The 27,588-nt window shown below is 40.2% G+C and overlaps 1 protein-coding gene across 1 annotated transcript in view; it reads right to left on the reverse strand.

Annotated features, from left to right (window-relative positions):
• Window positions 1–16,639: 16,639 nt before the first annotated feature.
• ALDH16A1 (aldehyde dehydrogenase 16 family member A1) overlaps window positions 16,640–27,588 on the reverse strand; it is a 53,010-nt gene continuing 42,061 nt past the window's right edge. The window contains 2 exon segments of the mRNA XM_042471076.1: window positions 16,640–17,099; window positions 18,399–18,524. Coding sequence (XP_042327010.1) covers window positions 16,923–17,099; window positions 18,399–18,524 — 303 coding nt within the window. The 3' untranslated portion in view covers window positions 16,640–16,922.

Consider the following 27,588-nt stretch of genomic DNA (forward strand, 5'->3'; position numbering starts at 1 on the left):
TCTGGCATTCACCTGTGTCCCTTTACAGTGCTGAAGAAATGGTGTGAATGGGGTGAGACTCTGTGGGAAGAGAAAGGAGAGGCCCCAGGTTTTAGTTTTTTTAATTAAAATTTAATTTTAAAATATATATATATTATTCTTTTAACATTTTCTTTAAGAAAAATCACATCTTACCAAATGTTCACTTTAACTACATGAAACAACATACTGTATTTTCTGGCGTATAAGACTGCTTTTTAACCCAGGAAAATCTTCTCAAAACTCGGGGGTTGTCTTATATGCCGGGTGTTGTCTTATAGGGTAGGTGCTGAAACTTCCGAGCCGGACTGGAGAATCTGCGGTCGCCACATATGGTGGGGAGAGCTCAAAAACGGCCACAGCCGCATCCCCACCATATGCAATGATTGTATGAAAGCAGCTACCACTCTGATAGTCTTGGAGACAGGGAGGGCTGGGCAGGCAGGGAGAGCTGACCAATCCAAGCAGGCTTTGTATACAACAAGTTTTCCTGCTAAATACCTGCATGTCATAAGCATTTGAATTAAAATTACCATATTGAAATCAAATCTGATGGTTTTTAAAAAAAAATTTATTTGGTGTGCGTTAGAAGTCTTATACGGCGAGTATATCCCAAACTCTATTTTTTAACTGGAAAAGTTGGGGATCGTCTTATATGCCCAATCATCTTATACGCCAGAAAATACGGTACATGTCAATACATTTAGAATGTTCATATGATATTTTAATTTAAACATCTAATTTTATTTTTGCTAGCTGTTTATGTCACAACTATTGCAATTACAGTCAGTGATATATGGGAATTATGATTTATGAGTAACAGCAGACTGAAACTGGAGATGGCTCATGTACCTTTAATAGTTGTATATAAGAGGAAGTTTCAGCAGATGTTGCCTGACATGCAACTGGGTAATAAATATGTATCATCTGCTGAATTCCCTCATCTACACAGCCATTAAGGGTAGATGAGTCTTTTCCAGTGTTCACTCTGTTAACCCTAGGGCATAAGGGATTAAAATTAGGCTGCCATCCCTGTGGAAATCTACATGGAAATACAGAAGTGGGCCTTCTCTGTTGTGGCTCCCCAACTATGAAATGCTTTCCACATTGGGTCCAATGAGCACCAACACTGATTATATTTAGGTGCGAAGTCAAAACATGTCTCTTTACCAAAGCTGCTGGGGCCTAAGAATCTTGCCTATATTATGGAATTATTCATATATTTATGGTTTTAAGTCATTTTAAAATTGTGCTGCATATGTTTTAACCTCTTCAACATGGCTTTACATTGTTTTAAAGGTCTTAAAGGTCTTTAGAACTGTTTCATGGTACTTTCCTGACTGTAGTCCCTTTACGACATCTTGTGATAAAAGGATGGGTAATAAATATTTTAATAATGAATAAATAATAAACCTGCAAAGGAAATAGTTGCTCTCTATGTGGGTGGAGGGCAGAGTTCAGACAGGGGGATGTAATTTTTTTGGAGGGGGGGTCCCCAGGGCAAGATGGGTGTGACTTGTCTGTCACTATCTACGTAAATGCAAAGTTAGCCTTTGTGTTCATGTGATAACGTCTGGGCCAAGTCTTGTATTCCAATCCACTGTTTATACATGTGAGGTTGAAGGTGGCACTTAACATATAAGAGTAAACAAATGCTTAGATTGCCATCATATTCTCAGACTAAAGACTATGAGGCTGAACACTACTCAGCAAGGAACTGTTCCCAGCTCTCTGTTATTTCTTCAGCCCACAAAAGCTTGAAGGGCTAGTTTCAATGAGACATTCATTCTTCTCCCACACACCCATATATCATGGAAGTATATACAAATAGTCCAAACTTTCAGGTACAGGGGCAGACAAAACTTGGTTACATAGTCAGGTTTCTTATTCAGCAGTGTTTCAAAATTTGGTGGTAGAAGGGAATTGGGAACCAACAAACCAACATCAGTCATGTTGTTAATTGTTATGTATCACATAGTAAACATGTTGTCGTTGTTGTTAATGTGCCTTATGGTGATAGTATCATGGTGTTTCTTGGCAAGATTTACTCAGAAGAGATTTGCTATGGCCTTCCTCTTCAGATGAGAGGGTGTGACTTGCCTTTCACCATGTAGAAACATAAACCTATGAGTGGAGGAAATCTTTTAGATGTTAACTACCATGTATTCTTGTTCTGTCTATTTTTCCATTCTGGCCAACAAGTGCAAAGGCAGAAACACTGCTGAGATAGCTGACAAGGAGTGGGAATCTGTGATCCTCCTCCATGTGTGGTCAGATTGCAAGTCCTAGCATCCATAACCAATTGTGAAGAATACTGGGAGTTGTGGCCCAATAGCAGCAGAAAAGGGCACATGACTCCCACCCACCCCTGCATTAGACCATTACTTTTTAGACATCGTAATTTGCTGTTGTTATTATGTGCCTTCAAGTTGATTCTAATTTATGGTGATCCTGTCATGGGCTTTCTTGGCAAGATTTATTCAGAGAGAGAGAGAGAGAGAGAGGTAAGTGGGCAGGTAAGTTGGCCCCCTCTGTTCTCTTCATGCCATCAGGCAAAAACCTTATTTACCCAGGCATTTGACTGTTAACTTGCCATTTTAAATGGTCTTTTAATTGAGAGGTACTGTATTTCTATCATTCTTGGTAGCTTTTAATGGACTTTTAATTGTTTTAAATCATGTTTAATATGGTTGTAAGAGCCAGTCTGGTTGTCAGAGGCATCTTCTCTGAAGATGCCAGCCATAGATGCTGGTGAAACATCAGGGATAAACTCTTCTAGAACATGGCCACATAACTCAAAACCCCTACAAAGAACTATGGTAAATTGTGTCTGTGCAATGTGTGTGGGAGGCAACCAGGCACAGGTGGGGCTAAGAGAATGTGCACGTTAAAAAAGGATGAAAAGGCAAAGCAAAGAAATTGATCATTATGCATGTTTTAGGTGCTCCCGGGACAGACTAAGTTCTTGCCTTTTGCCAGAGAAGAGGATGGTTCCTTTTTTTTTTTAAAAAAAGGAAAGTACAGTACCATGAATAGGTTGACTCAGGTTTTTTGGGTCAATTTTTTGACTAAAATTTCTAGACCTATGACAGTAAATGAAGGCTCTGCAAATTTTCCTACCAGCAGTAACTTCTCAACATTTTCTCAGTTCTTCCATTTGCTAATATGGTTAGGAGTGTGTGGAAGGAGCAGGGGAGGTGAGATACTGCTAATTCTACAAGTGCTGTGGAGGGGAGGCTCCAACATAGGGTTTCAACAATGCCAAGAACACTGAGCTTAATAGATTCAGTGATCCTCCTGAGTGTGGGATTCTGGAAATTATAGTTCAAAATAGGAATTTCTCAGAACTGTGGTTTTTCTTTTCTAGGAACATAACATTGCTATAAATAGTTTATTAAATAATGAGACTAAGCCATGAACAATAAATGTATGCCTTTCAACTTTCTGCAGACATCTGTAGGACTAGATTTCTCTTGGCTTTATATTCTGATTCCTTAGTCATGGCTTTATTATATTATGTTGTGTTTTATATTTTTCACAGACTGTACATTGCCCAGACAACTTTGCTTAGTTTGAAGTTTAGAAATGCCACAGATTAAGAGATGAACAGAGAGAAAGACAGATGTTGTTGTCTGACTTAAAGTTGTTTTTGACTTATAGTGACCATACAACAACCTATCACAGGGTTTTCTGGGGCTGAGAGTGTGTGACTTGCCAAAGGTCACCCAGTAGGTTTCCATGGCTGAGTGGGGAATTGGTCTCCAGGGTCATAGTCTAGTGCTTAAACCGCTACACCAGATGGATGGATGGATGGATGGATGGATGGATGGATGGATGGATTATAGGTAATGGAGCAGTTTATGTGAATCTCCACTTATTACATCAAAGGTCTTTGCCCAAAGATTCCTACTCTCATGCACAAAACCACCTATCATTATTACATATTGGTGATCTATTTTCAGCATGGTGATTTGAGAGCTGAAATTTCTCCGTAGATATTCTTCTGTGAAAAGTTTAGAGATTTCATTTTTCTTCACATCCTTAGAAAATGAGGAAATCTCTAGTAGAAAAAGATGAGAGTGCAAAAATTTCTTCTGCTGTTTCCCAGGAAACAGTTCGTATTGTGCCCACATATAGTAGCTGCCAAGCAAGCAAAGCAGTTTAGAAGGGGGGGTGGGGGAGAAAGGAGTTTATCACTGCTGATGGCAACATCTTTCTTAAGAACTCTTTGGAGAATTTCTCCCTTCTTCACTCAGGAGAGATTATTTGGGGCAATGATCCTTTTAATCTGTCTACAAATTTGTTGTTATTTGCTGTCAAGTTGACTTCAACCTATATGGAGGCCCTATGAGTGAGAGATCTCCAGCAAGAGCTGTGGTCATCCACTGCCCTGCTCAGGGCTGTGGCTTCCTTGATTGACGAAATCACCGCGGATGGGTTCCTTTAAAATTCAAACTAAAATCCAAAATGCATTCACCATTGTTTTGTTTTCCATATTTATTGGCAGATTTTAGTTAAAACCAAAGATGATTCTGTCTCTGTACAACATTTCTGTTGGCATGCCATCTGTTCCTGGTGATTTATTCTTCCTAATTACTTGGAGTGCCTTCATTTTCCAGAACTTGGGGTTCATGATCACATTATTTTTCTTTCCATGTGCCATTTAACCTTCCTTCTCATTCATTCATACACACACACACACACACACACACACACACACACACAGAGTCTTGATTATCCGACATAAACGGGACTGGCTTGTAATTGGATAACTGAATATGTCGGATAATCCAAACCAGGAAGGGAAGGGGGGAGGCGGGGGAATTCCCAACCTGGCGACCCCTGAGAAAGGGGTTGCGAACCTCGGGGTCACAACCTCTTTCTCAGGGGTTGCCAGGTTGGAAATCGCTCCCACCTCCCTTTCTCCCCGTGGGTGCCGGCGCTGGAGCAGCCACCGTGCGCGGAAAAGGGGAAGGGGGCGGGGCTCCCTCCTTTGCCTTCTCCCTACGAGTGCCCGCGCTAGCATGGGCACGAGCAAGGAGGAAGGGACGGGTGGGGGCCGCCTCCTCCTCTCCCTTCCTTCCCGTGAAAGTCGGTTAACCGAGACTCTATTGTATACACACACACACACACAGTGTATTGCTTCCATCGTCTTTTTATTTCATCTTGGTCGTGTATTCTGTTCTGATTGATCAGCTTCCCCATTCTTGGTTTAAATTTCTCTTTAATGTCCTGGATCTTGTGGAAGTCATCATTTTACCTGCTATGGCTCAATGCTGTAGAACTCTGGGATTTGTAGTTTGTTGTGGCACCAGAGCTCTCTGACAGAGAATGCTAAATGTCTCACAAAACTACAGCTCCTAGAATTCCGTAGCATTTAAGTCATGGCAGTTAAAGTGGTGTCAAACTGGATTATCTCTGCAGCCTAGGATGCATTATTCAGACTTATAACTTTCTCTAACAGTGGACCCCTCACATTAGCCTGGATCCATGGCCCCTGATCTGACCAGACACACTTCTGAATGTTAAATTCAGTGTTACTGTCCCACTAGCGATAGCATTAGCAGATAAGTGCATTCATCTACGAAGACAAAAACCAACTGGATGCATCCAATGTTCTTTTATGGTATACACTAAAAGCGTAATTCAGGAGGGTGTCTAAGTAATCTAGAGAAAGAAAGAAGATTATGGCAGCTCTTTCCGCCAAAACAGAGGAACTATCAAGGCTTTATAACGTGTCAGATAATGCCAAAGTTCTCAGGGATTTAAATTGTAGGAAGACTGAACTCAACATCCTGGAAACAAATAAAATACCTGTAAAGTTGATATTACAAGTTTAGAAATAAGAAGCATTGTACGCTCACAAGAGCTGCAAAAAATAAAGCAAGAAAGAGTATAAAAGTAGTTTTGAAAGGGCATTCTAAAAATACATTCCAGGGAATGTTAATGTAGAATTTCAACCATTTAAAAACCATTATATTCTACTTTAACTGCCATGGGAACACGAATGCTGGGGTTTGTAGTTTATTGAGGCTGTACCACCTTCTGGCTCAGAACTCTAAACAGCCCTCCTTAAAGTGCACCTTGGGCAAGTGAGACGATCTCAGCCTCATGGAAAGACAATGGAAAACCTCCTCTGAACAAATCTTGCCAAGAAAACCCCATGATAGGTTTGCCTTAGCATCTCTATAAGTTGGAAATGACTTGAAGGCACACCACAACAAGAAAAACAATTGTGTAAAAGAATTAAGCTTATCTCTAGACACTTTTTATAAATAGCCTAGACTCAGTTGTTGATAATATGAATCAATAATGAATGAAAGTCCCTCTGAACATGGTCAGTATGCATCCCTGTTTGTAATGGAGCAATCACAGCCTCTTTTTCTATCCTAAAAGGTGGGCAACTGTAGAGCTCCAGAGGTTTACCCTATAGTTCCCAGGAGCCCGTTGCAATTCAAAACATGTAGGAAGCTGCAGTTAGCGATCCCCGGAGTTTGTATATAATGACTTATGTAGATAAATGGTTATGTTTTGGGGTAATGAGGGCATATAAAACTCATATTTTAAAAACAAGGTAAAAAGTAAGTGCCACCAGTGTAATCAGTAAGATTTTCTAATATTTCCAAACATTACTTTTCACGTTTTGTGCCATTCCCTTATCAATCCTAAAATGGCTTTTCACTTGAAAAAGTAAATGAAAGTAATGGGAGAGTAATGAGTAGTACAATAAACAACAACTTAAACTTCTTCCATCATAGAAATTAGTAGCAAGTTACTTTCAAAAGTATAATGAGTGACAGAACAAATTACTTTTTAAAAGTAACTTTTTAAGCTCACACATCTCATCTAAGGTTAGCAGGGAAAGCTTCTAGGTCATGGGACAGAGTTTCCGTTCTTGGTAAGCTTCAGTTTAGGGCCGCATCCCTTCTTAGAAATTAACCACAGCTAGCAGCTATTTTCTCCCATGTTCTGACTATGTTTGAGAAACCAGACACCACGCAGAGCAGAAGGCTAATTAAATATTTGCATAGTTGCGGTTGAAGTAAAAGTTGTCTCTGGTGCCAGAAACTTGCACCCATAAAGCAAAACAGAATAAGACACAAACAGAAACAAAGCAGTCCACAGAAAAACACAATACACCAGGTGGAAAATCATGAGTGCATGGGTTTTGTTCTAAAGGGCAAATCTAAAGCTGGCAGAAGATCATTTGTAACAGTAGCTTTTGTTACAAAGTCATAGAGTTAAATTCACCCTCTTAAGCAGAGTGGTTAAAATAAGGCCCTCTGGCTGTTGTTGGACTGTAGTTCCCAGCATTTCATGCAAATAGTATTCTGGCTATGGCAGATGGGAATATAGTCATACATCATCTGAAGGGACTACATCTTGCCTACTGGTGTCATTGTTAGCTGCGATTAGGGTAGAACTGTTGGATCAACAGGACTTGTGGAACTGTTGACTTAGCAAGTTCCCATTGATTCAATGGGTCTCCTCTAGGACTAACAACTGGATGTAACCCATAACCGGGTCTGTAGGACAGTAGCTCATAGTAAACTAGTGACGAGAGGCTTTTTATAAAGGGAGCAGGAAAGCATAGTCGAACAGCTATTGATTAGAAGTATTAAATACACCTGGAATTTGAATGCCACTATCTGAGAGACAGCAGATGATGTTGGACTATATGTCCCATCTTGTCAAGAAAACCCTCTGATGAGGTCACTATAAGCCAAAGTTGACTTAAAGGCAAGTGACAACTAATTGGCTGAGATCCTACATTTGTAACTATGCAATTGTAGTTACCAATGACTTAAGTGATTAAGTTAAGTTGGGTAACAAACTCAAGGGAGCTGGGGTGATAGAGGCCTGTGGTGTAGGCAAGGAGAAGCTTCAGGATCATGTGGCAAGCGCCCTCTCATCTCCAAGCCACAATACAATGGGTCCTCTTCTGCCCCTGAGCTGTGGTGCTCTTCATCGCACCGTGGATTAGGAGTGGGAAGGGGCTAGCTGTGTCATCCTGAAGCCACAGACCTGTGTCAGTCTGAGAGTCTCCCTCACGCTTAAGGTAGACATCTGGAGGAGCACTTGATTCCCCATACTAATGTTTGTTGGTTATCTGAACAATGTTACCGCTTCTGCATTTGTTGACCAGAGTGGAAAATGGAAGGAACAAGGTTATTAGATAGTTAACACTTGGTTACAATATTTTCTTCATACCTTGGCTTATATTTCAACATGAGGAAAAGCTACCCTTCCTGTGAAGGCACTAAATCATGAGTGGCAGGAATGACTCTTCGGCCCCATTCAGACCGGCACATTTGTGCTGGAGGGAACTGGGTACAATTGGGGGCCCTCCTCTCGAATGCCTCCGGAAGCAAGTGCTGACTATAAATACCTCAATCGGCATATTTAACCCCGCAACGTCATTGCAGCTCTTTACTCTTTAAAAGGAAGAGTCCTCTGCTGTCAATCAAACTAGTTCTGCTTTTGTAATTTTTTTTTTAAAATCTGGCGGGCAGGGTGTGCAGATGCTGTCAAATTTAAAAACCTCCGGTGTGTGTCTTGTGTGTAGTAAAAGCAAAAGCATTCAATTGGTATCATTTTGCCAAACTGAAAGGGAAACATTTGTAACATTGGCATTGTAGCATTCACATTTTAAACAAATAATTCCAGGAGCAAGAGGAAATGAAAGGGAAATGCAGCACAGGCATTCTAATTGTAGAATCCACATATAACACAAATAAAAATAATATTAATAATAATAAAGGCTCTTATAAGGCACTGTTCCAGGAGCAAGAGGAAATGAAGGTAGCACAAGCACACGCACATTCTATATCACCCAAAAATCATGCGCATAGACTGTCAAAAATAAAAAATAAAAAGAGAGAGAGGCTTCTTCCTCTTGGCTCCGCAGCCCAATTTCCCTTGGCAATCCTCCTCCTCCTTCTCCTCCTCTTCCTCCTCCTCCCAATGCTGCCCTCCATGGCCCCCTTCTATTATACACTCTTAGATGTATACTTGAGTATATACAGTAATTGCTCTTTTCTACACAACAATTGATTGCCCCTTTTTTGCACAACATCTCACAGCGTGGTGTAGTGATTTGAATGTTGGACTATGACTCTGGAGACCAGAGTTTGAATCCCCACAAGACCATAGAAACCCACTAATGGTTTTGCGCAAATCACACTCTCTCATCCTAAGGAGATGGTAATGCCAACCCCCCCCCCCCTTGGAGAAATTTGCCAAGAAAACCTCATGATAGGTTCATCTTAGAGCCCCCATAAGTTGGAAATGCCTTGATGGCACACAACAGCAGCAAGAAGAAGAAACACAACTAGAGCCAATGTAGGCATGCTGACCTGGGGATTTCTCTGCTGTTTGTAACATGATGTAAACTTAGGCTAGGAGATGGGAGCTGAAAGGGTGAGAAGATGTGAACTCAGGTTGCATCATGTTGACCATGAGCTGAAAAGCCTCTGTAATTAGCAGAAGGCATGGAAACCCCCGTTGCTGAGCATACAAAACATATACTTGGAGCTCGGCCATCAGTGATTCTAACTTGATAAAGAGTTACGGGGGTGGTAGTGGAATGGCATGAATATAGATGGCTTTGTAATTGGCTGCAGTTCTCTCAAGGTCTGATCATAGAGATACGTTCCGGCCACTTTCTCCTGCCCTTTCTTTAATAGGATGACATCCAAGATTGAATTCTGGCACTTTCAATTCCGGGTGATTGAATTTGTCACTTTCCGCATACCAAGCATGTGTTTTCCTGCTACTCTTTTCCACTTCGTTAGGTTTTTGCTGTGATTTCATCAGTGGAGGCTCAAAGCCAGGTATCCCTTTCCCCTCCTTGGATATCATGCTGTAGGGGAAATCTACAAAGTTGATTTTAAAAAGATTTATGTGAAACCCCAATTATTTCCTGGATTATTTAACTATGAATGGCTTTTTTCCATCTCTCAACAATGAGTCAGGGCTCCACGCTCCATTAAAGGCCAGGGGTGTTTAGTGTGGAAGAAAAACTGGCCACAACGTTTATTGGTTGCAGCAGAAAAAGATTGGCTTGGCATGGGGCCACAGATCCATTAATCAGATAACCTGTCCATCAACTGGTAAACCACCTTTCTATCTGCTCAGATAATCATAGAATTGTAGAGTTGGAAGATACCACAAGGGCCATCCAGTCCAACCCTTGCCATGCAGGAACTCTCAATGAAAGCATACCTGACAGGTGGCCAATCCATCCAGCCTCTGTTTAAAAACCTCTAAGGAAGGAGACTCCACTACACTCCGAGGGAGTTTGTTCCACTGTCGAACAGCCCTTACTGTCAGAAAGTTCCTCCTATGTTGAGGTGGAATCTCTTTTCCTGTAGCTTGCATCCATTGTTCTGGGTCCTGTTCTCTGGAGCAGCTGAAAACAAGCTTACTCCCTCCTCAATATGACACCCTTTCAGATATTTAAACAAGGCTATCATATCACCTCTTAACCTTCTCTTCTCCAGGCTAAACATCCCCAGCTCCCTAAGTCATTCCTCATAGGGCATGGTTTCCAGATCCTTCACCATTTTAGTTGCCCCCCTTTGGACACGCTCCAGTTTCTCAATGTCCTTTTTGAATTGTGGTGCCCAAAACTGGACACAATATTCCAGGTTGAGCAAGATACTTTCAATGGAAGATGGACTTTAACAGGAAAATGACTCCCATCAATCACCCAAAATATTCCCCTCCATCTCTGTAGTCTTCACTCTTTCACAGGAACAATGGATGAGAATGGCATTTTAGCCTCCAGGAGATTTCATCACTCTGCCCAAACCTTTGTAGTCAGATGTGCTATTGCATTTGGTATTGTTGTTTCTTCACAACTGGAGGGAATTCAGGGAAGCTGCTGCAATATACAGTCAACTCGCCTTATCCACGGATTCTTTATCCAAACATTCAAGCATCCACAGTTTGAAAATATTTTAAAACCATATACATTCTTAAAAGCAAACCTTGACTATGCCATTTTATATAAGGGACGTAATTTTATTATTCATTGTATTTGATGCAACTTGAGTATCCATGAATTTTGGTATCCACAGGGGGTCCTGGAACCAAAAGAAAGTAGGTAACAAAGTCCCACTGTATCTCTGAGGCCACACAGGTAGACAATAGATGATCTTCATTGGTTATTTTATTACATTTTTATTCCACTTTTCCTCAGAGGAGCTCAGAGTGACATGTATGGTTCTCCTCCTTCTTTTATTCTCCCAGCTGCATCCACACTGCACAAATAACCACTTTAACTGCCAGGGCTAATGCTATGGAATTATGGGAATTGTAGTTTGGTGGGTGATCGGAGCTCTCTGACAGAGATGGCTAAATGTTTCTCAAAACTAGTTCCCAGAATTCCACAGCATTGAACAATGACAGTTAAACTGGTGTCAAACTGAATTATTTGTGTGGTGTGGTGCGGATGCAGCCCCTGTGAGGTAAATGAGTCACTTTATGAGCTTTATTGTTAAATGGAGATCAGGATTGCCAGGCGAATAAGTAACAGGGCTCTCATCCCTTTAATGGTTGTATAGAAGAAGAAAATTCAGCAGGAGTTGTTTGCCACATAAGGAAGCCCTGATGAAATCCCCTCTTCTGCACAACCATTTAAGGGACCAATTTCACCTGGTAACCTCAGTAAGGAACCATGAGCCACCTGGTCCTAATCCAAAACCTTGCTCTATTTGTTGCCTCTTTCTCTTATTTTGGGTCCTTGGGGGAAATTGTAGGATAGGTTACTTTAAAAAACAACAACTCACACACATAAACATATATTCTGGAAAGGAAAAGAAAGCAGCTCTCAGGAAATAGGCATATGAAGAAATCGGGCAAGTTGATGCTGGTCCATGAAAGGAAAAACATCCCCAAAACAAAACAATAATCACAGTTGGTCAATATTAGAACTATTCAAAATGCCACAACAATTTTACAAGCTTTCATTGTGGTACAAAAGATGTACAAAGGTACAAAAGTCAAGTTTGGCAGTCAGAATTCAGGAAGCTCATATTACCTGTGGATGAGATGAGATCATATTCCTTCCTTTTTTGTCTCCATATCCTCTTGTGGACAGTTTAACTCTGCTTTAGTCTTTAGCAGAACCAACCCTGCCATTAGGCAGAGTAGTCTTCTCCTTCAAGCAGCAGATTTTATATATTCCCAAGGCATAGCAAACAGTTAATGGTCTTTGCTGTTCTTGATTGTTTAGAAACTCCTGGCACTGAAGGGTGGCATGGTCGGTATTTGCTACATTATGTGCCAAAATAACATGGCTGCCCTTAGATGCAATGTACCTTGGCTTGCATGAGGGAGGCCTGCCATTTTGTAGCTGCAAGCAACGCAATGTCTTAAGTTGATGTATGGTCCCACTCAACAGGATGGGTTGGTGGGCCCCCTCTGTATCCATTGATTCTTTATCCATGTCCAACCATCCACAAATTGAAAATATTTTTAAAAGATATACGTTCTAAAAATTAAACTTTGATTTTGCCATTTTATACAAGGGAGACAATTTTAGCATGCCAATGTATGTAATAGGACTTGAGCACCCATGGATTTTGGCATCCATAGGGGTCCTGGGACCAAACTCCTGTGGATACCAAGGGCTCACTATCATTGTGAAGTGTGAAATTGCCCATAGTCATTACTGAGTGAGAACAGAATTATCCTGTTTAAAAGTACTCAGAATTGATAGTTTTTGCAATTTGAGCAGGGAAAGAAAAGGCCTCCAAGAAGAGCAAAAAAAGAAAGCGAGGGTGGCCAGGATACCTTTGGTCTGCTGGAAAGTACCATCGTGGTATTTTCCCTTGAAGTACCATCTGTCACATCAAAATAATTATATTAATATCACAATGCAATGATCTAAAGCAGGAGTAGGAAAAACCTCAAAGGATGGAAGATGCAGAAGGCAGAGTTCAGGGTTGTGGTATTTGTTTGCAGTACTGAGAGCTTCTCAGTTTTAGTCAGAAAGAACAGGATGCAGCAAGTAGGAGGGAAAAATCGTCATAGCAAATGGGTGGCACGCCAAGCATTGCTGAAGAACGTTATGCTTTTCTGACTTTTAAGACATAACAATCTGTCTGGTCATAAATAAGACTGTAAATCTACCGTACAATTATATTATTCCATTACCTATGGTATAGTTAGGTTTTTTAATTGTATTATTGATTTTATATTATTCATTCCCGCTAATTCCAAAGTGTAGCCATGTTAGCCTGCTGCAGCATAATGAAATACAAAGGAATCCTGTAGCAGGTTTGAGACTCACTGAAAAGAAAAAATTCTTAGTGTATACTTAATGTGGACGCCACAAAAGTCATGGAGTTCACAAAAGTTTATACTAGAGATTTCTTTTTCTCAATGAGTCTCAGACCAGCTATAGGTTCCTTTGTACCTCATTATGCTGCAATAAGGTAACATGGCTATGTCTTGGAATTGTATTGATTAGTGTGAATCAATAATATAAAATCAATAACACAATAAAAAGACCTAACTATAACATAGCTATGTCTCTGAATACTAATACCATAGCTAATTAGAGATAGAAGATTAAAGGTACAGTTTGCAATGACATCAGAAAAACAGTTTCCTTGCATATGGGTGAAGAATTGGATAGTGAATATTAATTACTTCTTAGACATATGTTAACAGTGGCAACAATATTGTTTGCTGAAACACCGAAATGGGTGGAAGCAGCAACAACAGAAGAATGGATGGTTAAGGTTGTCAGGTTAGCCCAAATTGCCCAATTAGTGTAGAATTTAAAGAATAAACCAGTTGGTGATTTTCTGAAAACCATTTCTGCACTTTTTGAGTAATAAGAATTCTAACAATGTAATAATTTGTGAGTTTGGTTATTAGTTAACTGTAATAAATTTATTTACTTAGATCTGTAATGGAAGATCAATATATCTTTTCTCTGAGTTTTTGTTTTTCATTACAGTTTCATATGGGAGAGTCAGAGTCCCCTTGTATTTTAGTCTTAGTTACTCAGTTAGTATTTAGGTTATTAGTTAATCTATGTTTATTGTTGTAGTTTAAGTTCTGGGTAGAGTGTTTAGTATGATGTCTCATTTTAGTTTAGTTTCAATTTAGTTTTAGATATATTTGTATATGTGTATATTGTTTTCTTTCTATTTTCATCTTTTCCCCCTTTGTTTCTTTTGTTGAATGTGAAGTAGGTTGTATAAAAATAAAATTTATATCTATCTAAAAAGTAAATTGTGGCACCTGGAAACTTCCACAAACAGCAGTTAACTCTTGACTACAAGAGTTGGTTTGGGGATTCTGAATACATCAAGGTCCATAAAAATATCCTTGGGGGGCAATGCAGCCCAAGGGTTGTATCATGACCACCACTGCCTTGCAACAACTTTGTGAAGTAGGTTAAGTGGTATAAAAGACAATGCCTACATACAACTGACTTCATGGCTGAGTGAGGATGTGATTCCACAACTCTAAACCAGGGCCTTCCAGATGTTGCGCCTCTAACTCTCATCCTTCCCAACCAACGTGTTCATGAATCAGTGACAGCTTTACTGCCACAATGGGCTCCTCTTTCCCTGCTACAACCCTTGGTCCACAATAGATTCACTTGCATGCACTGGCTACTTTGCAAGACTTTCTGCAGTCCCTCATGCAGCACTGGTTGCTGCAAAGGTTGGAGGGCTTTCTGTTTCTGAGTCACAAAGAACTCCAGAGTACATTTCAAAATGGTTTTTCCTACACTACCCTCAGCCACCCACATTCTGACCTTTGTATCTTTTTTTAGCAAGGGTTCGCAAAGACCACAACCTTTTAGTTTTCACTCTCATCAGTGCAGTATAGAGGAAGGTGTGGAAAGCCACTGAAAACTTTAGTACTGTAGTTGGGGTTTTCCCAACTGTGCCCCAACATTTATAAGAGAGCCAGTGAAGTGTAGGGGAGAAGAATGGGGATGTAAAGGGAGAAAAGATAAAAAGCCAAAAGTAAGCAAAAGTCATGTTAGATGAAGAATGTAAAAAGACAATTCACTGCAATCCTATGCTTTTTTGCTCAAACGTACACCTCACTGTGTTCAGTGTGGGACTTTTTCTAGGGCTGCCATGTTGTTATTCTGTGCTCTTGTCTTCGGCAGCTTACATCAACCCCAAGGCAACCCTATCATGAGGCTTTCTTGGCAAGATTTATACAGAGGTTTGCCATTGCTGGGCTGGCTGGGCTCCCTTCCCCCTTTACAAACAAGGTGCAGTCCACCTGGTCATCCTTTGCATTTATGAACATAATAAAACTAACTTATAACACATCATTAACCAGCAGTGACCCTCAGAATCTTTTCCATCATTTGCAATGTGTTCCTTTTATTAATTGATGATATGTGGTAGAAATGTAGTCATTCCAGAACTCCACTTTTATATGGCCTGCAGAGACTGCAAACATTTGTTTTGGACTATGACTACCAGATGGTGATTGATGGGAACTACAGGGAGAGGAAAGATAATGTTGTACAGTTCTGGTAACCTACTATCAAGCTAACCCCCTCTCCCTCAGCTGGGAAATTGGATTCTACTTGTATAAAGATATACTGATAGTGGGTTGTTTGTGAAATGGGTACCTCAGGCTGCTGCCACGCTGCAGAATTAATGCACCTTGACACCGCTTTAACTGCCATGGCTCCATGCTATGGAATCCTGGGATTTGTAATTTGACAGAGAAGACTAAATATCTTACAAAAGTACAAATCCCAGAATTCCATAGCATTGAGCCATAGCACTTTAAGTAGTGTCAAGCTACATTCATTTTTCAGTGTATAGTTTCAGTTAAAAGGGAAAGGAAAACAAGACTGTTGGAGTAAAGGATGTATGTTTGGCAGCCAAATCAAGCTCTTTGAGCACGGCTTGGGCCATAAAACTGGCATTGTTTTTATTGTGTCCAGAGGTTGCCCCTGTCCAGAACTTGGAAAAGTTAGTTCTTTGGACTACGGTTCCCAGAAGACACACATACAAGATGGGTGTGTGTATGTGAGCGCTCTGGAAAGAAATAAAGCTGTGTGATGTGAAGTCTAAGGTTTTCATGCTGGCATCCATAATTTTTTGTGGGTTTTTCAGGCTATGAAGATTTCTAGAAGATTTTATTCCTGATGTTTCGCCAGCAGCTGTGGCTGGCATATTCAGAGAATGCTGACAGGGAAGAGAGCGGGATATATATACTGTTGGATGAGAGGAAGTTATTTACCTGTTAATCTGTGTATTGTTCTGTTGTTGAATGGCAAGGCCTCAGGATGTCTATTTAATTAATGACCCATTGTCTGCTGGGAAACCTCCCTCACCTTGGCTGGTTTTCATTTGCATGTGCTGGGTCTTGATTTTGGTGTTTTTCTGGACTGGTAGCCAAACTTTGTTTAATTTAAGGGTTTCTTCTTTCCTGTTGAAGTTGTCTAGGTGTTTAAATAGACACCCTGAGGCCTTGCCATTGAACAACAGAACAATACATAGATTAACAGGTAAATCACAGTATATATACCCCATTCTCTTCCATGCAAGCATTCTCTGAAGATGCCAGCCATAGCTGCTGGTGAAACTTCAGGAATAAACTCTTCCAGAACATGACCTTATAGCCTGAAAACCCCACAAAATACTAGAGCTGTGTGACTTGGGTAAAAAGGGGATTTATACCAACTGATGCTCCACTTAGATGGGAAGAAGGAATTGCCTGTCTGTCAACTCTAGCTATAAATGAGAGAGGGGGAAAAAAACATTTCAAAGCAGAGATTTTTTTGAAAAAATACCTACCAAATGGTCTTTATTTCTTAAACACAGTATTTTCCACCCTTTCCCCCCACTCCTGTTCCCAATCTTGATTGATTGCCTTGCAATTCAGTCCACTGCTCTAGAGACTCAGTTGGCAAATATATCACCCATGGGCATCCAGACGCTTTTACACTGGGTGGCCTGGTAGAGAAACTCTTCCCCAGCACCCTCCTGAGGATTACTCCAGCAACGTTCTTCTGCTCCACAGTTCACCCAAGTCCTTTTCAGATTTCCAGCAGAGGCCCACTCCACAAGTGCAGAACCCTGTATGTTAGGAAAATATATTTTTCTTTAAAAAACACACACATTTGGGATTTTAAAATTTATTTAATAGTCACCTTCCTTGATCTAAGGCAGAGGTTTCCAAGAATTGAGGATATTCTCATATGATCTATGAGATAACCAACCTTTTAGTTACTTTTATAATTATGAAGAAAGGAGTGGCTTCACTGAATGATGGAAGAGCAATATCAGTGGGTTTACATGGTAGCTCATTATATGTCTTGCGATATCACATCATGCTCTGTTGTGGATGTTGATGCAACAGCAAGGTGAACAGGAAAAGTGTGCGTTTTGTATCAAAGACCTGTGATTTGTATCACAGAAATATTTTCAAAAGTAACTAAAAGTAACTAGTTGCCCAAGAAAATGGGATACAGTCAGTGACACAAGCATACACGGTTTTCCCCTTGTGCGGTGTGGCCTGGAACGGATCCCCAGCGTAAAGGAAGGGAGGACTGTACTTTTAAATTGTAATTAATAGTAACTAATAAAGAGTAGGCCTTGAAATTTTCACTTTAATTACCATATATTCTCAACTATGTCGACCTCATGTATAAGTCGAGAGCAGGTTTGGGAGCCAGAATTTTGGATTTTCATATGATCTTTGGATAAGTCAAGGGTACAACGAAGGGGTATGTGACAAAGGATGTAAAGGATGAAGCAAAGGGAAACAATGCCAAAGAACTTACAAAATTCCAGCAGGCATAACTGTTTTTCACAGTCAAGACTGGAGGGATGAGAGAGTAGAGGGGTGTCAGCGCTTCCAAGATAGATTACATACACTCTTGCCTTTCACCAGGGGATGGTTCCTTCTTTTAATAAGAGTTAAAATACAGTTCCAGTAGATATGCTGACTCAGTTTTTTGGGGAAATTTTTTAAACTAAAATTTCTAGATTTATACATGAGTATAGACAGTAATTACTTTTAAAACATAACTTGCCAACCTGTGGATAAGACAAAACTTTCCCAACATCTTGCTGCACTATTCAGACCAGTTACCAATCCCTGGTCACCTAATAACCAATAGCAAAATATACACAGTTTCCAGTTGCAAGTTCTCTTCTGCTACAAAATTCAATTTCATGTTAAATTTGAATTCTCTTCCTTTCCTCCTTTTAAAAAGTACAGGCTTCAGATAGTGGTTATCACACATTTACTTTCCAACAGACAGAGGGATATCTTTGAATAATGAGGTCTAGGAACTTGCTTTATATTTTTAAGTATAAAAAGAAAGGTTCTTGTAGCTCTGCAATTCTGTTAAACCTACATGGGAAACTCACCTCCTTAGAGCCAAAGTACCATACAGCCTGCACATCTTGGTGCTCTGCTAAGCCCCGGCTCAAATAATCTCGCTTGCCAGATATGATGTTCACCACTCCACCAGGGACATCTGAGGTGTCCAGTATCTGACACAAGAGAATTGAAGAGACAGAAAATGTTACCTGTGATTGTTATAAGCCTTCATGTCAACTCTGATTTATGATGACTCTGTCATATGGTTTCCTTGGTGAGATTTGTTCAGAGAAGGTTTGCCATTGTTTCACTGAGGCTGAAAAAAATGTGTGACTTGCCCAAAGTCACTCAGTAGATTTCCATAGCTTACCAGGGGTTTAAATCCTGATTTCCCAAAGTCCTAAAACCATTACACCTTGCTGGCTCATCCTGTTATCTACCTAAATAAAAATGCAGCCACATCCCATTTTGGGGAAGAAACAGAGAATGAATACATCTACACAAGATAAATAGATTTACAATGGAATAATCCCAAACATTTTTGTTATTTGGTAACACTAGCCATTTTTACACTCCAGATGCTGAAGTCCAAAACATTGGGAGAGTCTCAACAAGGGAAAAGCAGGCCTCAAGAAAGGAAAAGGAAATGAGTTAAAGGGGAGGGGATGTGTGAAATGATTTCAAACATCACACTCTTTGGCTTACAATTGTCTGTAATAAGTGCAAGATTTACTATCTTCAAGTGACATCCAGAATTAGGCATGTCCAACCAGCTTTAAGGGAATTCTCCACCCACTTTCTCCCAGAAGCTCCTCCAGCCCTTAAAAATGCTACTTGTGAGTCTGGAGATCTGCTGCATGTGGGGAGCTGTTATACAGGGGTGGGGATGAAAATCAGCACTTTCTTTACCACTGGAAGGCAGATCCTGGATCCAACCCATCATGTCGGCCCATGGGCTCACTGCTATTCTGGGCAGAGCACTGAACATGTTACATTTTTAGACAACAGTTCCATATTCTGGAAATTGCTGTCTAAAAACTTGTAAAGTTAATCAGGCTCTGAACAGCATCTCTTACAGCAAATACTTCCACAGCATTTCTGCATTGCCAAATCTGATAATTCACCTCCAGTTGGCTAACAACAATAAATGTACAAAATTGTCAATTAAAACATTAAAATTGGCTGGTTAAAACATAAGTGATATAATTTAAAAAGAGCAGCCTGTTGACCAAATGCCAGCATTTTCAGTCACCACAGTAACAACTGATGAAGCCAAAGGTCCTGCCTAAACATCTCTGCAGTCTCCAGAGAATGGACTAAATGCACATTGCTGGGCAAGAAGCAAGCACCCAGAAGGCCTTTTCTTGAACACTCATCATACAATCCTTGCATGAACTGAGCATGCGCCTATTACATGCCTCAGAATCCTTTTCCAACACACAAAGGTTCAGTGGCAAAAGTTCTGATGTTAGAAAAGTTTCCCATCACCCTTTCACAGTTTCAAGTGTATTAACTTTGGCTACTACTACAGATTGTAACATCTCTGTTTTTAAGAGCCTGACTTTGTCAACAACTTTTTCCATCTACTCATCCAAAGATACACTCTGGGCTCTGGGTATTTCTACATATTCTCTTTTGGAATGCTAAACCCATGTTATCCGAGATAGGTCTCCATGAATCATAAAAACATTTTTTTAGATAAGTAGATTCTGGGTGCATTGACACTTGTAGAAATAATGCAGTTATGGCACCACTTCAAGTGCAGTAGCTAATTCCACCAGCATGACAAGCTGAGTCTCTACTACTACCAATTCAGTCAACTTGGGAAGGGAGACTCTTCAGCAGTGAGATGAGTAATTCACCAACAGAATCCTTGTTCTGCTCCAGCTACCCATCTTTCAATACACATATTCAAACCCAGAAGAATCCATTGGTGGGGGGGCAGCTGCTAGAAATGGAATCCCAATAGACCACAGCAACTCTGCCCCTAGGCTTTGCCTGCCGCTTCACAGAGAAACCAGTAGGACAAAAGAAGGATAAGTTTACCCTCCCGCAAGCTTCAGCCAGACAGGTTTCTGTAATACAAACTTCTGGGATGGGCCATCTTAATTGCTCCTTGTGCAGAGCTCTAACAGGCTCACATAGGGATATATAGTCCTTCAAATATGAATTTAGGGATGAGGCAAAGTAAGCCAAGAGAAATCCATTTGTTGGATGGAACAATCCTTCAGAAAATGAAGTCCCAGTTTAATGTGATAGAAACTCTTCACAACAACTGAGTCTGTAAGATCCCACTACTACATTTGGTATCCTTGAAATCATTCAAATGGAAGGATAGACCTGTTGATTCCACAGCTGTCATGGCCATCCATCTCAGATCGGTGGGAAGTTGTGTTGCAATCCAAACAGGTATCTTTTCCAGATTCTAGATCCACTGAAATAAATGTGACTTGATACTGATGTATAAGGTGTCACATTAATTTCTCTACTGTACTTGAAGCATGGCTAAGTCTGGATCCAACCCACAATAAGGATTTGCACTAAATTTTGAAGCAAAAGAAAAAATTAAAAAAGCAGCAATGGAGAAGCTGCCCTTATGAATTTCTCCACATTCAAGATGTTTCCTTCCCGTTCTCTCAGACGTGTTTATGAACTGCAAATAAAGTAGCCTTGTCATTTTTCACATTCCTGTTTTATTTAGAAGATGTTGTTGAACTACAAACAGACTTATACAATTTCCAAAGACACCAGAGAAATGATTTATACAAAAATAATTTCTATAAAATGGGGGCAGGATATAGACTTCAAAATTATCTTAGATAATTCAACAGATTCAACAACAGACCAACACACAGATTAACATGTAATCATTTCCTCTCAACCAAAGGTCACACAGCATATATATCCCACACACTTCCATGCCACCATTTTCTGAAGATCCCAGATGAAGTGTACCCTTTCAAAACTGTGCTGTTGGTGACACACACTGGTGCGACTTGGGGACAGGACAGCATGCATCATTTTGAGACGCTGCAGAAGGAGGCATCCCCCCTCCCAAAAGTCAATTCACAAAGGCTGGAGAGTACTTCCACAGCCAGTTGGTGGCTATAAGAAGATGGGGACATCTGGATAGTGTCCAGTGAAGTTCTACAGCAGAGTAGCCATCACTCTCCTGGACCTTCATTGAATATGTAATGCCTATTCTCTTCTAATGGTTGCAGGAATGTAACCTGCCACTGCCTTGCTATCCCTTCTTAACTAAATGGTCATGAGGATAGACCTTTGCACTTGAAAGCTGCCTTCCTTGGGATGGAGAAGGTGCACCTTTGCAGAACTGTGCTGGCAGGGCATCACACTCTGCAAATGTTATGCAGGTTAAGTCACTCTTATCCAAAATGCTTTTAGATTTATTATTATTATTTGGATTTTGGAATACGCATACTACATGGGACCAGAAGCGTTTTGGATTTTAGAGAGACAGTGCCATATGATGTAGTCTACAAAAACCTGAACCCAGTGTATTTCACAAACTCCTGCTTTTGCCTGCCCAAAGCCAAAAAGATTTTTGTGTGCCGCACAGTACCCTACTATTCTGGGATTTTCTACTGAGACACTATGAAGATATACAGGTTGGTCTGTTTACAAAGTATTTTCCTAACATGACCTTTCCAACAAACCTCAGACTTTCTTCATACATCAATCAGTTCCAAAGTGTGTGTTTCAATTTTACAGGCTGCAGTCCATAATTTCAATACTCGCACACACATTTATGAACTCTGTGACAGAAGTGTCTTAATTTCAAATTTTTAATGTGTAATACACAGCTACAGCAGTAATTTTTTAAAAAAATTCTTATTCAAAAATTAACATAGGGGTTCCAGTGCAGATTGGGACTTTGCTGTAGGGCAGTGCTTCTCAAACTGGTCCTCCAGTTGTTCTGAATTTCTGACTATTGGCAAAGCTAGCTAGGTCTTCCAGGAATTGGAGTCCAAGACACTTGGAGAACCAAAGTTTGGGAACCCCTGCTGCAGGAGGGGTCTTTGAACCTTTGACATTCTGCTCTTTTTCCTTCTAAGTAAGAAGATTATTCTGATGTAAACTGCATGTTACGCATTCAAGACACCCAGGGTCAGTATATTCTAACAATGACTTTTTTACAGTCTTCAGGAAAGAAATCATACCACACCCAGCTAAAGTATGGCACTGTCTGAGATCAATTGACCTCTTTCCACCAAGTTAAGGAGGGTTTTTTTTTAAATCCAGAGTTAATCCAAATATATTGCAGATAATAACTGTTTCAATGTTAGAAGCACAGACACAGCCTTTCCTGTTACAAGTGGAGGAATTAATACTCTGGGACTATGCTCCAAGTCATCAGCCAGACGAGGAAATTCCCTGGCGCTAGCTGTAGGAGTTTATCACACGGGATGGATCCCATGCAGAAACTGGATTTAGACTGAAAACGTGCAAAAGCGGGTAGTTTTTCAGATGACATTTGGAGTTAATCCAAACAGAAAGCAGAAAAACTTGCAAAAGTGGGTTGTTTTTCAAATGATGTTAGCGTTAATGAGAATTAATGTGACATTAACCCAAACAGAAATTAGACAAAACCTGCTCCATTTTACTTTCAAAAAATCCCAAAAGTATAATTTTTGCAGTTTGCCCCAATGTGATAAATTCCACAGTCTGTTGTGCTATCTTTTTTGTTCCCAGTTCACAACAACTATATAATCACACCTCTGTTTTTGTGGGGGATCCGTTCCGTATCTCCCCCCCCCAAAAAAAACCAGAAATCCGCAGATATTCAAGCCCTATTGGCTTGAATAGCAGCACTCCCCTACTGGCACCTACAGGTATGCGCCACAGATGTGCATCCAATTTAAGTTCGTTTGCCCCTTGTAAGTAAGTGAGGGATGCAAATTTAACATCTGTGCAAACGGAGGGATGACTATACATTGAAAACACATGAATGCTGCCCAGAGATATGCAGGAGGCAATTTTTCAGAAAGCCGACAGGATAATTCAATCTGTTTATATCATTTCTCAATAAATCCATTTGCTATCATTGTTTGTCACTGTGCACACACAGGATTTTGCCATAACATCATTCTACGTATCCAATGAAAAACCTTTAAAATTTTGGATTAGGCCCAAACTTAGTCATATTTTGAGCAAACGCACTAGAATCAGTGTGATTTATGTTCCTCGCGAGTACCTGATTCCTCCTGACCTCTTGCTTCAAAACCCTGTTTTTGGTCACTCAGAATGACTGCATTACAACACAACTGTTGCACTACAATACCACAACTCAAAGGTTAACATTATAACTTCATGGCATAACAAATACAGTACTTGGATGGGAAACCCCTAGGGACTTCAAGGTAGGGCACTCAAAGTCAACAATACTGTGCTAGATGGACTAATAATTTGACTGAACAGGCATACCTTTCACAAAGAAGCTCCCATTTATCAAGTATTTTGGAAGAAGCTTTCAAGAGGTCTCTAGAAAATTTCATAAGTTTTTGTCTGATTATGCAAGGCTCATTTGACCTGGCTGTTTCATTTTATGTGTGAATATTGTTGCTGTTGTTGTTGTGTACCTTCAAGCATGTTGAACTGCTCCTCTTTTTTGTGGTATAGGAACCTATCCTAATTCCTTCCATGTTTTTTCTGCCTCTGGGACCAAAGTTTCTGTTAAAGAAGCAGCGTGTACAGTGTATACCTGTATTAAGATAGCTTATCAAAACCAGACCCTTTAAAGGACAGAAGGACCTGTAAAGAGTGCACTCCTCTTTCATTATTATGAAAAGGATGGGAGTTTCCAAGATGATCCATCAAATAAATATGGAACTACAATCCCCCCTGCCTTACTGTACAATGATCGATTGGTGGTGTTGCTGCATTGTAAAAAAAAGAAATAACTATGCACATTTCAGTTTACAACTGAAGCATGCCGATTCCATACTGATTCCCTAGTCTTGAAGAAAAGCTTGGAGGAATTACAAGAAGAGCTTGGAGGAAGTCATTTGGACTACAACTCTTAGAATCCCTTAGCCAGCACTACAAGCCGACTAGTGGATTTAGGGAACTCTAATTCAAAAAAGTAATTTTTCTAAACTCTCAGCTTCTCAATTTGGTCTCTTTAAGGAATGTGTGGGAAATTTCAGCTGCAAATTGAACTTATAGATATCAGAATGGAATCTGGCCCCTTCCCTTCTTAATCAAAACCATGTTTACTCAGTTATGCTTTGGCCTGCAATCTCCAGGGAGAGATATTTCTTGAAGAAAACCATTATGTCTGTCAGAAAGAAATTTCAGCTTTAATTTACTCAGATAAACCTTAACCTGAACCTTACTGGAGTTTTGCAGATACCATGGACTGCTAAAAAGACAGATAAATGGGTCCTAGTGGAAAGTTGGATTCTCCCTAAAAGCCAAGACGACTAAATTGAGATTGTCATATTTTGCACACATCATGGGAAGACATGACTCACTAAGACGGATAATAATGCTTGGGAAGGACACTAATGATAAAATAATGCTTGGGAAAGGTAGATGACAGTAGGAAAAAAGGAAGAACACATTCCACATGGATAAACTCAGTCGAGGGAGCCACAGCCCTAAATCTTGCTGACAATGTTAAAGGATTATGAGAACTGTTTTCACTGGAAAGGCTGGCTTTACTAGGGGAGAAAAGAAACAAACTAAGCAAGTTAATTCAAGGAATCTTAGAAAATGTAGGCCTGTTAAGCCCCCAGATTTTCATTTGTCTCTTCACTTACCAACCTCTGGATGACATTTTGGAGCTGAATATGGTTAGACAAAATGAGGGAACCAACAAATGGTTGGTCTACTGTTCCGTCTAGTGATCAAGGAAGATGCTCACAGTGGCTCAACAGAGGGGTATAGAGAAACAGAATGGTTCCCAATTTCATTCTATCCGTTCAACCTATATGCAGAAAATATTATACAAAAAGCCAGCTTGGACACAGAAGAGGGAGGTGTGAAAATAGGAGGAAGGAACATCAACAGTCTAAGATATGCAGATGACACCATACTACTAGCAGAAAATATCACAGACCTAGAGCAACTAATGAGGAAAGTCAAGGGAGAAAGTGCAAAAGCAGGCTTACTGTTGAACATAAAGAAAACAAAAATAATGACACTGGAAGATATCTGAAAATACAACCTAGACAAGGAAGAAATAGAATAGTAAAAGAGTTCCTGTACCTTGGTTCAAACACTGATTAGAATGGGGACTGTAGTCAAGAAATCAGAAGACTAAGAATGGGGCGGGCAGCTATGAAAGAACTAGAAAAGGTCCTCAAGAACAAAGACACACAACTAAGCATGAAATTCAGAATCATGCAAGCAATGATGTTCCCCATTGCCATGTATAGATGCGAGAGCTGGACAATTAAGAAAGCAGACAAAAAGAAAATAAATCCATTCAAGATGTGGTGCTGGAGAAGAGTGCTGAGGATACCATGGACAGCCAGAAAGACAAGCAAATATGTGATAGATTAGGCCTGAGAGCTTCCTGGAAGCCAAGATGACTCAACAGAAACTGTCATATTTTGGTCATGTCATGAGAAGACATGGCTCATTAGAAAAGACCATAACACTAGGAAAGGTGGAAGGAAAGAGAAAGAGAGGAAGAGCACACACTTGATGGATGGACTCAATCAGGGGGGCCACGGGCATGAATCTGAAAGAACGGGGGACAGTAGTGAAGGACAGGGAATACTGGAGATGTCTCATCAACAGGGCAGCCATGGGTTGAGATGAACTCGAGGGCAGTTAACAACAAAGAGGGGTATACTTCATTCTGAGATGCTGTCTTTTGCTTGCATCAATCAACTGTTTTTATTTACTTATTCATTTATTCAATTTATACCCTACTTTTCTACAAAAAATGGTGTTCAAGGCAGAATGATATGATTCTGTATGATTCTGACTAATGATAAAATTCAATTAAAAATAGAAATGCAATAACAGCCACCAGTTTGTAGTTGTCTCCTTGTTATGTTTTTCTTTGGCAATGTACATATCATTAGTTGTTGTATAGATATTGAAATTAGGTTATTTTATTTATTTATTTATTTATGGTGTTTTGTTGTTTTACTTTTTTTTGTTGTTAGTAAATGTACCGTAGTTGTATATGTGTGTGTGTGTGTGTGTGTGTGTGTGTGTGTGTTTATGTGTGTGAATTATTATTATTAGAAGAAGTCCTTCCCTTTCTTTTTTCCCCCTCTTTCTTCTTGCTGTGCTTTTCCTAGCCACATTATTTGGTTCCCACAGAAGAGTTCCTGACTAACTGGGACAAAAGTTTTAAACACTCTTATTTTGTAATTTTAAAATATGTACAAATTGTAATTTTTATATATTTTGTAATTCTTTCTGGAAACACATCTAAAAGACTGCCAAACACAATCAAGTTTCTGTTTTCAAAACCAGTAACAAAAAGGCAAGACAGAGAAAGGAACAGATTTTTTGGAATCTAGAAGTAGGCCATCACGAATTAAAGAGAAAGAGACTGAGATTGAGAGTGACTCAAACTACAACAGAGCAAAATGTATCTTCAGCACTCTTCTCCAGCACCATGAATGGATTGATTTTTTTCTTATCTGCTTTCTTCACTGTCCAGCTCTCACATCTGTACCATGCACATGCAAGTACATAAATACACTGACATATTCACATACTTCTCTTCCCTTGTCTCAGGACAAGGAGGTTTATCTCTTCTCCTTCTGCTCATTTAAATTAGGAGACAGGATTGGTGAAGGGTTTTGAAAGCCCCCCATCCCCCCTACTGACCTAGCCTGCTGCTTATCCATATGCAATCTTCAACTTGGGCAGCAAAGTCACACTCAGGCTGGAAAAGCTGGCCTGGGGCAGAGTCAGGGCATAGCCTCCACATGACACAGTGCCAAAGGTGCGCCTTAAACCTGTGGTGCCGCAGCTATTGCGACCTTTCTAGGGTGCAAAAAGGAGTTGCTTTTTGCGGCTCCTTTTAGCACCCTGGAAAAGCCAGGATGGGGCCAAAGTGTGCGGTTGTTATGGCCCCAGTCTGGCGCAGACCTTAGGGGTGGTCTGCACAGCCTCACTGAAACATACTCAAGCCCTGAACTACAGTATATCAAGCACAATATGCCACATAGCATGGGGCGGGGGGAGGTTTATTTTTTTATAATATTCAAGTTGTTGGTTACATAGTTTGTGTGTAAATCTGGCAGG

This window comes from Sceloporus undulatus, chromosome 6, assembly GCF_019175285.1.
Source record: "Sceloporus undulatus isolate JIND9_A2432 ecotype Alabama chromosome 6, SceUnd_v1.1, whole genome shotgun sequence".
Lineage (NCBI taxonomy): Eukaryota > Metazoa > Chordata > Lepidosauria > Squamata > Phrynosomatidae > Sceloporus > Sceloporus undulatus.